This window comes from Anas platyrhynchos, chromosome 1 (assembly GCF_047663525.1).
Source record: "Anas platyrhynchos isolate ZD024472 breed Pekin duck chromosome 1, IASCAAS_PekinDuck_T2T, whole genome shotgun sequence".
Taxonomy (NCBI): domain Eukaryota; kingdom Metazoa; phylum Chordata; class Aves; order Anseriformes; family Anatidae; genus Anas; species Anas platyrhynchos.
This window is the reverse complement of record NC_092587.1, coordinates 14,853,632-14,866,111: the sequence shown is the minus strand read 5'-3', so window position 1 is coordinate 14,866,111 and position 12,480 is coordinate 14,853,632. Positions and strand designations below refer to the sequence as shown.

The 12,480-nt window shown below is 39.0% G+C and overlaps 1 protein-coding gene across 2 annotated transcripts in view; it reads right to left on the bottom strand.

Annotated features, from left to right (window-relative positions):
• Positions 1-12,480, bottom strand: part of PRKAR2B (protein kinase cAMP-dependent type II regulatory subunit beta) — an 83,117-nt gene that overhangs the window by 44,643 nt on the left and 25,994 nt on the right. For both annotated transcript variants that reach the window (XM_005010251.5, XM_013103601.4), the window contains one exon: positions 9,700-9,735. In XM_005010251.5, coding sequence (XP_005010308.2) covers positions 9,700-9,735 — 36 coding nt within the window. The remainder of the gene's footprint in view (positions 1-9,699; positions 9,736-12,480) is intronic.

The window sequence follows — 12,480 nt, the reverse complement described above, 5'->3', positions numbered from 1 at the left end:
AAATAGCGAGGCAAGCAAAGCTGAGTTTATCATAGAAACAGATACTGAAATACTTTATAGAATTAAAAATCAGAATGATTAAATAATGACTATCTATAAAGGTCTGGTCAAAAAAAATCATAAAAAAAATACTTTCTACTCATTTCAGTAATGTGCATTCATTCAAATAAATATCAATTGTTTATTTAAAAATCACGAGTTATTAGCAACCTGATAAATTCACCAGAAGGTTATTAGCTTTTCTGCTCACGTTTAGATTCTGGTGTGTTATTGGTATTGCTGAGATTATCAATGGTGAAAGTGAACTTGGGAGCATGTTAAAACAGAAAACATGGTATGACCTACAGGCTGCCAGACACAGGAGGGATTTTCTGCCTGTCAGATTATAACTGGATGCAGGAGAAGAATGATTAACCTGAAAAAACTACTTATATTGAGAATTTAAAATACAATAAAGAAAAATCTGTGTTTTATATCAACTAGTTTACAGCATTCACCACTGTCTGAGAGCATCCATTAAGAAATCCTAGTACATTTTTATTCAATAATCATCAACATTTGCTAACTACTGCTTGCAGATAATTAACAGCCATATTTATTAATAATAATATGAACATTTGGCATCATTTCTGTATTTATTTTGATGGGAAGTCTGTTTTATCTGGAAAACCTGTTTTCTCTGGAATTTATTCACTATTACTTGGTTACATAACAAGGGGATATCCTCTTTGTCCATATTGCATTTCTTTTTTCACAATTCCAAGGACAAGTGTGTCAAATACTGTTCTGCCTAAAATAAGAGGAAAAAAATTTAGCTCCTTCAATGGTCCCCTGTCTGGGCTTCACATGTAAAGTGGAACATGAGACAACAGAGACATTGCACGCCGGAAAGCAGGGGGAGTGCAGGCTTACATGGCAAGGTTTCGGCATATAGACACAAGCTATGCTGTGGCACTTTCCCTTACCCTACCTTGTTTACTAGTTACACACATATGATTAGTTTAAAGGAATAGGTGTGTCGGTCTAGCAGCTCCGTACCTGGCTGGGATATTTGAGCTCTTTATCACACGGCCTGGACAGGAACCCATTAAGGTGAATTTGATTCATATTTCAACTGCAACCTCTGGTTTACGTTCCCTGTAACTGAAACAAGATCAGCCCAAAAAGCAGAAAAAAATATGGTTCTTCATGCTACTGATACAAAACTATATGTAGAATATCTTCCAAAGACAATAGGAAAACAGCAGGAAAAATGACCACTTTGTGGTTGTGTATGCAGTAATTCCTGAAATTAAAACATATTTATAACGCTCCAATATTCAAAAGAGGTCACTATCTATCTTTACCAAATCACGCAATTTAAAAATAATTACTATAGACTGATTATAATGTACAGAAAGTGAAATCTAGAATGTGCTCTCAAAGATATTTAAACAGTCACAGAAATATGGATGAAACCTGAAGAAATCATCTAAGTCTTTTCTTGTCTTTTCTCCTCCCTTCCTTCACCCCATTCAAGCTCTGCCTTATAGCATGCACCTAATAAATCTCTTCAGGTTTTATTTAGTCCTAAAGTGTTATGACAAGCCAGTCTAAGCATAACCATACATAAAATCTAGCATTACATTCATTTGCAACTGTTGGCCTATTCCCATAACTCTGCTACAATAGGCCCTAAAAATTTTGTATTCAGTCTCTGCTGAGGATCTAAACAAGGAAACACTGATACAACTTGCTCAGATCTGTTTCAGACTTTGCTGGTTTATAAAAGGAATCTTGAACAAACAAACAAACCTACAACTTAATGAATGTTGAAAGTGAACCACTGAGAAGTTAAAAAAGTTCCAGAATTCCACAGATAACCTAAGTTTTGTTTTCATAGAATGGGTTGGGTTGGAATGGACCTTGGAGATCACCTGGTTCCAACCCCCCTGCCAAGGGCATGGATGCCACCCACTACATCAAGTTGTTTTTCTTCTGAGAAAGAACATCACCATCCAACTATATGCTGTAGTACGGAAGAGTAAAAGCACTGACGCAATGATCTAGAGAGGATAAAGGTTTTGCAGGGAGGATCTTTCATTAGAGCAGCTAAAATAACTGCATGAAGAAGACAGGCAACCTTCCGAGCACTCAAGCTCTTCCTAAAATCAGAACCAAAAGGAACAAATCTCAAGGTAACAACAGGTCAGGAACAAGTGTTCTAAGTTTAACTTCATTATCTTAATTCATTAGATTTTCTGAATGAAAACAACAGGCAGCATTTGGGACTAAATGTGGATGCTCTCCACGCCTGTGTTAATACACTGTTTTTCTACAGGAACTTTTCTCAAATTCCTAGAATTTATTAGAAGAGACCAGACAGCAGAGCAAATTGAACTCTTGTTGCTGTGAGCGTTTCATTTGCTGCAGTAACTTGTGAAGTGCCCAGCAAACAAGGCACATAAGAGAAACTAAACAAGGGAGTTGGATCTTCTTTATGGACTGAGTGGGAGACAGCTATCTTAACATTTCACAGAACACAGTGTGTGAGACAGGCCACCCAAATCAGCTCTTCGCTCTTGAGGGTAACACCTGTGCTTTCAGCAGGCACCTGCACCAGGCTCGAAGAAGTACATCGATAAAGTTCTTAATTCTTCTTCCATTGCTATGACTTGACATGCTTCCACGACAGCCCTTTCTCCTACCTGAGCATTTAAAGGTGGGTTACAATTACTGCATTCCTAACCAGCATTTTTGGTACAACTCCAACCTCTGCCTTATCTTATAAAAGGGAATATCATTTCACTCCAGTTAGCATTCTTTCTCTGACATTTCTAACATGCCACAGGACAGTGGGTGATGATCTCCTTAACACAACCTCAATATGATTCAAGAAGATTGAGATTACAAATGGAAAATCTGGTTTTTAAGTTCAGAACTTTAGATTCTTTCCTAGAGGCATATTCTATTCTTGGCTAACAGTATCAATTTGCTCTTACTAAATGCTAGTTTATATTTAACGATTGAATTTAGTATCACCTATGTTCTCTCAAGATTATAATTGCAGAAAGCAATTAACCATTCCTTCACTAATAAGCCTCACATGGTCTAAATTCAGTAAAATTCCTCTGTGTTCCCTAAGTAGGTTGTCACATTCTCTGTAGAAATCATTCAGCTGAAAACTAGCAGCGATCTATGTAAATGCTGCTGTGGGCATGACTAATCCACAGTCCGCAGATCTGCTCAGAATAATGAGGCCCCAAACTTTTATCTTGTCACTTTCTTCCCAATAGCACCTTATGCAAAGATGTAAAATGAGATAAAGGAGAAATTAAATTGTTCTGGCAAACCTGCTCCCGGATTTTCTCTTTTACGAGGGCTGTGCCTTCCTCCTCCTATCTGAATGTGTGCTGAAATGCAGGCTTCTATCATATGACACGCAGAGGCGTGAGTCCTGTGCGTCAGCCCGTAGCAGCTGAGAAAACCCCTCTCTGCAGGCGCGTGATGAGGATGCGGGCAACCCGTGAACGATGGGCAGGAAGGGCTGCATTTTGGTCATACGACAGGGAGAAACCATGTAATGTGACCCATGCGTGACATGGCATGCATGCATCTGCTCTGTGATCTGGTGACACCGTCCTGCTCATCGCTGGCAGCTACTGGCTAGGAGATCCGACAGGTGACCTGGCACCGCACACACCGCCACATCATGATTATAAATGATGGTGCTATGAAGTACTCACCACAACTAGCTGGTTTGTGAAGCATTTCACCATGTCTGTGTGTGGGCGTGCGTATGCAGCAGTGCAGTGGAAAGAGCTAGCTTGAGGGGCTCAGTAATTAATCAGTATTTTCTCATTAAAATTTTTTTCTTATTTCTGAAAAACTCTAAAAGAACTGAAACAGTTTCATCGGCTTCCTTTTGAGCATTTTCTACCTACTGAGGTTGCTAGAAAATATTTCTGATCTGCAGAAACTTTTTCTGGAAAGCGTTTAAACAATTGCCAGGCCTGAGCAGAAATCAACTAAAATAACTTGCCACACAAATTCAAGTAAATTACTGGTACACACTTACAGTTCCATTACCACAGCTTTGGGACATATCCGAGAACTAAGAACTATGAGAACGTTGCATCTCCTCCTTTCTTTTCAAACCATTGTAAGGTTTTGTAAGGTTAACGTTTGTAGAGTCAAATAAAATGAGTTTTGAATCTTAGAGAAAGTTGTGTGCTGTAGGAGTATCTGAACAAATAAATAAATAAATAAAAAGGCCACTAAACACAGCACAGACTTTGTTAGAAATCACCATGGTACAAAAGCAATTTGCCTTCCATACCAAAATATCTAGAATTTGAGTGCTTGCTAAATGAATTAAACACACCCTTTTAAAAAGGCGTAAAAAAATGCTTCCTTATTTCTCAGCCTTTCATCTTTGGTTAGTCAGCCGTGTGCTTACAAGTGGCAGTTCCTAGGAGTGCATGGAAAGGCAAAAAATGCTTCCCAGTTTCAACTACCACGAAGTAAAAATACATAAATGAAAGTTTCTGAAAGTCAAAACTAGAATGTTATTTGTTGCACAGAGATCTCTAGTGCCATGTGAGATTTTACAGGCTCGGGGATGACCTGCTGGAGAGGAGCTCTGAGAAGGACCTGGGGGTCCTGGTGGACGACAGGTTGACCATGAGCCAGCAGTGTGCCCTGGTGGCCAAGAGGGTTAATGGGATCCTGGCGTGTATTAAAAGGAGCGTGGCCAGCAGGTCAAGGGAGGTGATCCTCCCCCTCTACTCTGCCCTGGTCAGGCCTCACCTGGAGAACTGTGTCCAGTTCTGGGCTCCCCGGTACAAGAAACCCAGGGATCTCCTAGAAAGAGGCCAGCAGAGGGCCACAAAGATGATACGGGGCCTGGAGCATCTCCCCTGTGAGGAAAGGCTGAGAGACCTGGGTCTGTTCAGCCTGGAGAAGAGAAGGCTGAGAGGGGATCTCCTCAGTGTATATAAATATCTTAGGGGTGGGGGACAGAAGGATGTAGCCAACCTCTTCTCAGTGTTTTGTGGGGACAGGACAAGGGGCAATGGCCACAAAACAGAGCCCAGGAAGTTCCTCACCAACATGCGAAAGAACTTAATCACATGTGAGAGTGACAGAGCATTGGAACAGGCTGCCTAAGGAGGTTGTGGAGTCTCCTTCTCTGGAGATATTCAAGGCCTGTCTGGATGCCTACCTGGGCAGCCTGCTCTGAGGAACCTGCTTTGGCAGGGGGGTTGGACCCGATGATCTTTCGAGGTCCCTTCCAACCCCTACAGTTCTGTGATTCTGTGATTTTATTCTCTCTTTCTCTCCTTCCTGCCTCACAGGCTGATGACTGACCCAGGAAGTATAGGACATCAGCCTCAATTTATTTAGCTGCTTCTGTCTTTTCTTTGGAGAGGTCCTTGCTGACATCTATGGAGAATGCGCCTGAAAGTTTTTGCCTTCTCTGCTCCCTTCTCTTTTGTTTTTTGTTTGTCTTCTTCTTCTTCTCCTCCTCCATGACAGTGTTATTTGCTTGATAACAAATTTACTCCAGCTATACCTAGGGCAGTTTCTCCCGACAGGTTCTGCATTGACGACTATATTTAAGTAATTTTGGTTTAGAGCTTTGTGGAGAAGCCGGTATAAATAAATCAATAAACTACTTCTCCTTCCAGCTTGGTTGAGAGAACAATACTTAAAACATCGTTTATTTCCTTTCCACAGGGCTAAAATGGCATTTTGAAGTTAGCCATTGTTCAGGGGAGAGCGATGGGGAGGTTTCCTCTGTTGTTGATGCTCCACAGATGCCCTGGAGCCTACCTTCCAGTTCTTCTTAGTTTAAGCAGGCTAACTCATGGCAGCTTTGTTTAGGTTCTCTTCAGTTTTTCAGAAGCTAAAGCAGACACAAAACTGAAGTTAATGTATTTGTAGACTTACCTATTTCTTAATTAAAATGATACCATGCATTTGTATAATAATATTAGTAAATGGGAATAAACAGCCTTAGTAAATGGTATTGCTATCTATAAATTTAAGCTCAGCCTACAGCAAATCCATGCTGGTTTTGCTGCATTATTCTCAACTCCTGCCAATATTTAATGAATGAATTTATCTGTTTATCTGTCTGTCAAGATGCTGACAAGCATAAACCCAGCATAAAGAACCTCATTAGCTTTCCAACCCTAAGTATCTCATACTCAGATGGGTGGATGAAAACTAATCTAATCCATAGACAGAAAGTGTCTGTATTCAGAAATTGCACCTCTTGGATACCTCTGCTTGTTCAGAAATTTCCACATTGTTTTTCACCTCATGAACATTCAGCTTTTTCTTCCACTTAATGCTGCCTCTACTAACTCCATGTTCCTTTCTTCCCATCCAAGCCCACTGATCACCTCAACATTTTTTCCTCCCATCTCTTCAACTCAGTCCCACCAGATTTTAAAAGAAAAATTAACTAATGTGTCTGTCTCATTGTTCATTCTAGCTACAGAATGTATTGTTAATCTCCTCTCCTTGCTAAACTTACCTACTCAAGACCATGCTATTATTCTTTGTGCATAATCTAAAACAATGGGGTGCATTATTAACCAGCCTGTAAGTAGCTTTGTCATCAGCACTATGGTACACATACATGAGTATTTTATGTATAGGAGACACATTGTATATATGCAAACACATATGCAAAACACACTGAAGAGGCATGCTAAATTATGGAGCTCAATTTTGGAGAAATGAAATTCAAGAACAATTAATTGATCCTAGCTTACTTATTCCTTTATCCTCCATATACCGATGACAGTACATCAGTACACTCACAGCATGTTAACAGGAACAGCTGTTAAATAATGAATGCCTTACTATACTGTTTTCAGCAGGTGCTTCAGCAATTAATCTCCGGCTGCTTAATTTCTGGCTGTTCGGAAAAATAACCATATCTTATGCTACCAATTCCAATAGTAGGGATTATCCAAGGAATAGCAGAAACATCAAAATCAAGACACCCACTGTACAGAATACTGTACTGTTCTTGGTGGAGAAATCTGTGTCATCTGGCTTTTCTCCTTGCTTATCATTGCAAGAGCTTGAAAAGCAGCTTTTAGCAAAGCACTCTAGGAGTCTTTGCTGCAGGTATCTCTGGGTGTTTATCCTCACCTGGTGTCAGTGTGGCTGCTGCCAGTAGTGGCAGCTCAGCTCTTTCTCCATCCCTATTTAAATGCAGCCACTGCTGCCACTGTTGTGGATATGGTTATTTGGGACCCACAGTGTTGGTCAGCTGGAGGTCGAATGAATATCAACACACCAAGAACAGCCGTGTTTCTACTTTCATTTAATCAATGCACCCTCAGGCAGCACAACTCCTAGATCTGTGCAGAGGAAGGAGAGACAGCCTATGGACAGAGGTATTACAAAGGCAGGAACCCTAAAAGTCCCTCTCAGAATCAGTCTATGATACCACTAGATCAGACAAAACAACACCACATGCTACAGCTAGCTCTCCAACTACTTGTAATTAATTTGGAGAAATGTTCATCAGAAGCAAGTCTTCAAAAACACTCCAGAATCAACAAGCTTGCACATTTCAAATTTTCAAATAGCTCCTAGCCAAAAAGCCTAAAATTAAGAGACATGCATATTTGAGGAAAAACCCTACTTTTCATTGGGTCAGCCTCTCATTTCCTAAGTATGAGAATCAACTTGGATTATAGAATGCTATTGAGCTACAAAGCATCAAAACACAAATACTATCTGGGTTTTCTATTTGCAAAGTAATCTTGACTATTTTAATGTATCCCAACAGTCACCCAACTAAAAAAGGTAACAATATAAAAATACGATTGTGACTATGATTGTGGCAACGTTTGTGTAAAATATGTGTGTTATCAGCATAGTTTGTTTCACATTTTCTATTTTATCTTAAATATACCATATCTCTCTGGTAGTCGTTTAGTATTAAAAAAAAAAAAAAAAGTAAGAGCTATCACTTCCCATGGGCTTTCCTCTTTGAAAAATAATTATTTTGACAATTAAAGCTGCCAGAGACTTAATAAAACAGTACATATAATAGACTGCAGTATTACCTTGATGCAACTTGAAGCTGACTCACATGATTTACATCTGGACCACCTAATACAATTTGACCTATTATTCTGAATAAGATAACTCTCCTTTATCTCTCCACAAAAAGATCAATACACATTAAATACTAATTGCCAAAAGAAGTTACTTACATGTTTTCAGAGTAAGTGTGCAAAAAATTCAGAATTCTCACACATTTTTAGTTTTAAAATACATTTAGAATAACAATTTTTTTGCAAGCACATATTAGCTTTTCAAACCAAGTCTCCTACTGAAATGCAAAAGCTTATCACACATCTGTTACAAAGACTGAATTCATTAAAGTCAGCTATCAATCACTCACAGCAAGACCATGCTTAAAACGTTCAATTTGCATAAAGCCCCGCTCATTGTTACTGAGTGCTATTTACCAATCATTCCTTTTGTTTCATGCCGCAGTACCTTATGAAGTATTATCAATCCTTAAAACTGTTAGCATGAGTACATTTGGAATGAATTACTCTCTCTTACTGTGTGCACCACACACTATGCACCAATCCTGCAAATGTAAGCCTCCATTTTTCTATACAGTTCCATAGTTATCCTTAGCAACTCGGTATTTTTATATTGACAAAGAAGGAACTGTCTGACTGACACTGCAAGAAGAAATGTTAGAAGTCTGGCTCGACTTTCTGGGTTGTGAAACACAAAGTTGATTACATTTACTCACAGTGACCTGCAGCTGAAAACAGAAAGGGCTTTACAGTTAGATTGTACGCTTAGCATACCGAGTTGAACAGGAACAGATCACATCTCCTGGTCTGCTGACTCTTACGAGTCTGTCACGAGTCTCATGACATTGAGTGGTGGCTTCTACGCCCCACTTTCACATTCACAGGACTTCACAAGCAAATGGTCCAGGCATTACGCTTCAGGAGAGCGAGCTCAAAAATATGAGACCTCACGGCTATATTGTAGGGAGACAACAAAGCCAAGAACATTAATTTTTAATGATATATAATTTGGAAGGGCTTGTTACATGTCGTAGCATCCACTAGGTGAAAGTAAATGGTCCTCTGAGCTGGCACTAGCCAAATTAATTTGCAGAACAGACAAAACGCCAAGCTAGGCAGGCATACTCTTACAGCACAGCACCACCGTGGCAGTACTGCTTTTAGGACCCAGTCTGACAGCTCTCCAGAAAAGAACAATGCACCATGTACACCAACCAGCTCAGCTTTGGAAAAAAATAAAAATTACAGATTTGGCTGTACATTTTCTCATGCACAGATGACCACCAAATTGCTGTTTCAGATTGTCTAAGTAAGCAAGACAACACTACCAGATTACAATCAGTTCATGCTTTCAACGTTCAGTCCTGTTAGCCATAAAATCATTTTGAAGGAAATTATATTGAAGAAAAAAGGAAAAGCATACAATTTTCATAAATTTCACACGAAGAAGGCAGCTTCAAGCAAGCTCTATGATTGGATTGGTTAAATTTTTCAGTAAACCAGAAAGTGAATTTGAGGCAAATCAAAATTTTTGAAGAAACCTGATTAATGTCATTATATTTTACATGACAATTACAATCAGCATTTTGTTTCACTTATTAGGCCAATGAAACATGCAATTTTTCCAACTTACCTGATGCCCGTCTTGTGAATCGATTTATCACTGGAGCTGAAAGAAAACATGAGATTTCAATTAGACTTTTCTTTGTAGTAATCTAATGGAATTCACACATAACAATGTTAGACTTTATTCAAGGTGCGACAACTTTGTTATTTGTGATTAACAAATAACTGTTAAACAATTTTTTGAATTTATAGAAATCCATGTTAACTTCATACACACTTAAACCTTTAAGCAGGTTTTCAAGCGATATGGTAGCAAGTAACCAGTAAGCCTTCAAGACCATTTTCAGCTTCTTATAAGATACCGTATGCAAGCACTTATTGTTGTTCATGACTGGCTGTGAAATATTTAGTTCTGCATTTCCATTATTTATTGAGAGCACAGAAATTGACATCTTGCAAACAATGATGCAGACATGGACTAAAAAGACATAAAAGCCAATTTTATTTCTGCAAATATACCTATAGGAAATCTGGCAACAAAGATACTCCTACACATTAAGAAAAACTAATTTACACTGCTATTTGAAAGATGAACTTCTGCACGGAGTAAACTTTAAAACTCTTTGGGTAAATCAACGATGCCAGCCCTAACCACCCCCACCAGCCACCTCCTCCCTCAACCCCTCAGAAAAAAAAAGTCTGTTTTACAATGAAAATTATTGTTTTATAGCACCATCTTGGAACATCTCCAAATACTTGCTGCAAACATTTGGAATCAGATTCCTATCTTGTTTCCAACTGGGAGAGATCACAAAATACATCTTAGAGCACACAGCTCTGAGTTTTGCCTTTCTTCAAGGGCTACCAGAGAGAAAACGATGAAGCTTCGTATGTTTTGCCTTCCAAATACAACCCTCGGTCTGCTTATAATTAGTATAAAACACTGGTCTTGAACTCTACTTGCATGTGATAAAGAGAGCTGCAATAAAGAGTAAAAAAAGATCTGAATGACCTAATTTCGAACATGGGCAACAGCTACATTAAAAATGTATGCCCTTACAGTGCTTATTAATATTCAACTTTAAAAAATTACTCTGAATGTTTACGTGGAACTGAAAAATGAAAAATATTGAACTTCTTTATTTCATCTCTATTAATTTTACATGGGAGTTATACAGCCTTTCCCAAATGTCTAAGCCAAGATAAAGGAAGAAAAATGCTGAGAAAACAGGAGAGAGCAACAGCCTGAGATGCAAAGTGACTTTTTATTCCTTTGGGCAGGAGAAACCAGAGCAAAGATACAAATTCTGAGCCACAGCCGCAGATGGTTTGTGCAAGCACATACTGCAGTGACGGGTCCAAGTGGCAAGAAATACACTGGGAAACATAACTGCAATGGTCCGAAGTGCTATTCAGGAGCAAGGAAACCTCCTGTGAAGAAGCTATCACAAACCCCAAACACATATATAAGTAAACAAGGGATTAACGTAACCAGCAAGGTTATTTTTAACCTCAATTTCCAATTTCCCCCATTTCTTTTTTCTTTTTTAAAATAATAAAAAAAAAACAACAAGGTATTTAGACATCTTCTACTGGAGAAAACATCAGATTTTATGCAACTACTGTTTTGCAATAGAGGGAGCCATTTAATTCCTCAATCTGCAAAAAGAATACGGTTCATTTTGTCTCTAGGGTTACAGGCCAAATGCACTTCAGGACACTGGTACATGAGCAGCAGTTCTCAGCAGATGTGCTTATATAAAAGAACACAGTTGGAATCCGACATATTCCCACCAAAAAAAATGTAAAATTGCACGCTGCTCCCATTAAAAAGCTTTCCCCAAACTCGGGGAGGGTATTTTGGTTTGGCTGTCAGTTCCACACATCATCTGTGGATATAAAGCTTTAACTCCTCCCGACAGCCACCTCAGCACATTTTACCAACACATCAAATAATTCAACTTAAAAAAAAAATAACACCTCACACAAAACTCACACACTTTGGAGATTACTCCTGTTTGAAACAAGCTACTGGGACTGTCAAAGGAACAATTCCTATTTCAGCTAGTTCCAGCCACATAAACATTTAAAATCATTCTTTTCTTTGGCTGCAAGGAGCTTTACAATTTCTTTTACAATAAATTTTAGAATTTGTTCACTGTTAGAAGGAATGGGGGGAAAGAGCAAGATTATTAATATTTATTTTTTTTTATTAACCAGAATCTCAGGACCCTGCTAAGCAACTATTTTTGAATATTCAATGTCTGAACAGCAAACAGACAAAGCCTTTCTCCCCAGACTGGGATTTCGTGAGGGTCATCCAAATATGTTACTGGGAGCATCAGAAGCAGTGCCCACAGCTCTTTGTTGTTTACCCCATTGAACTCCTCTCTGTTTCTTGCACAGCAAATTGCAATATACATGTACTTTTGCTGCCCAGAAAGACGGAGACATAAGCTTACCAGGAGGTCTCAGAAAATCATCAGTCTGAAGAAATTTAGCTGATATTTTCACTATAAAGTAGACGCGTGAGCAACCAGATGGTACAATGGCTGGCAGGATAAACAGAATAAGGTGGGCAAAAGATAGATTAACAAGCATTTTGCTGCAGACATAAAAAATAGTCTTGAATTATCTTTCTGATGTGTCAGGAGCTGGAAGCCTTGGCTCAGAAAGCCAACTGACAAATCAATAGCAGAAATATTCCACAACCCATCTGTGAGTGGCTTCTTAGGACTTCAGCAACCTGACTATTGGGCTTTGCAGGATACCCTCAGGACTGCTAGCTGTCCCATGAGAATAGCATGAAAAACTGTCATTGGCTACCCCATCCCTGGCAGTACCCTGC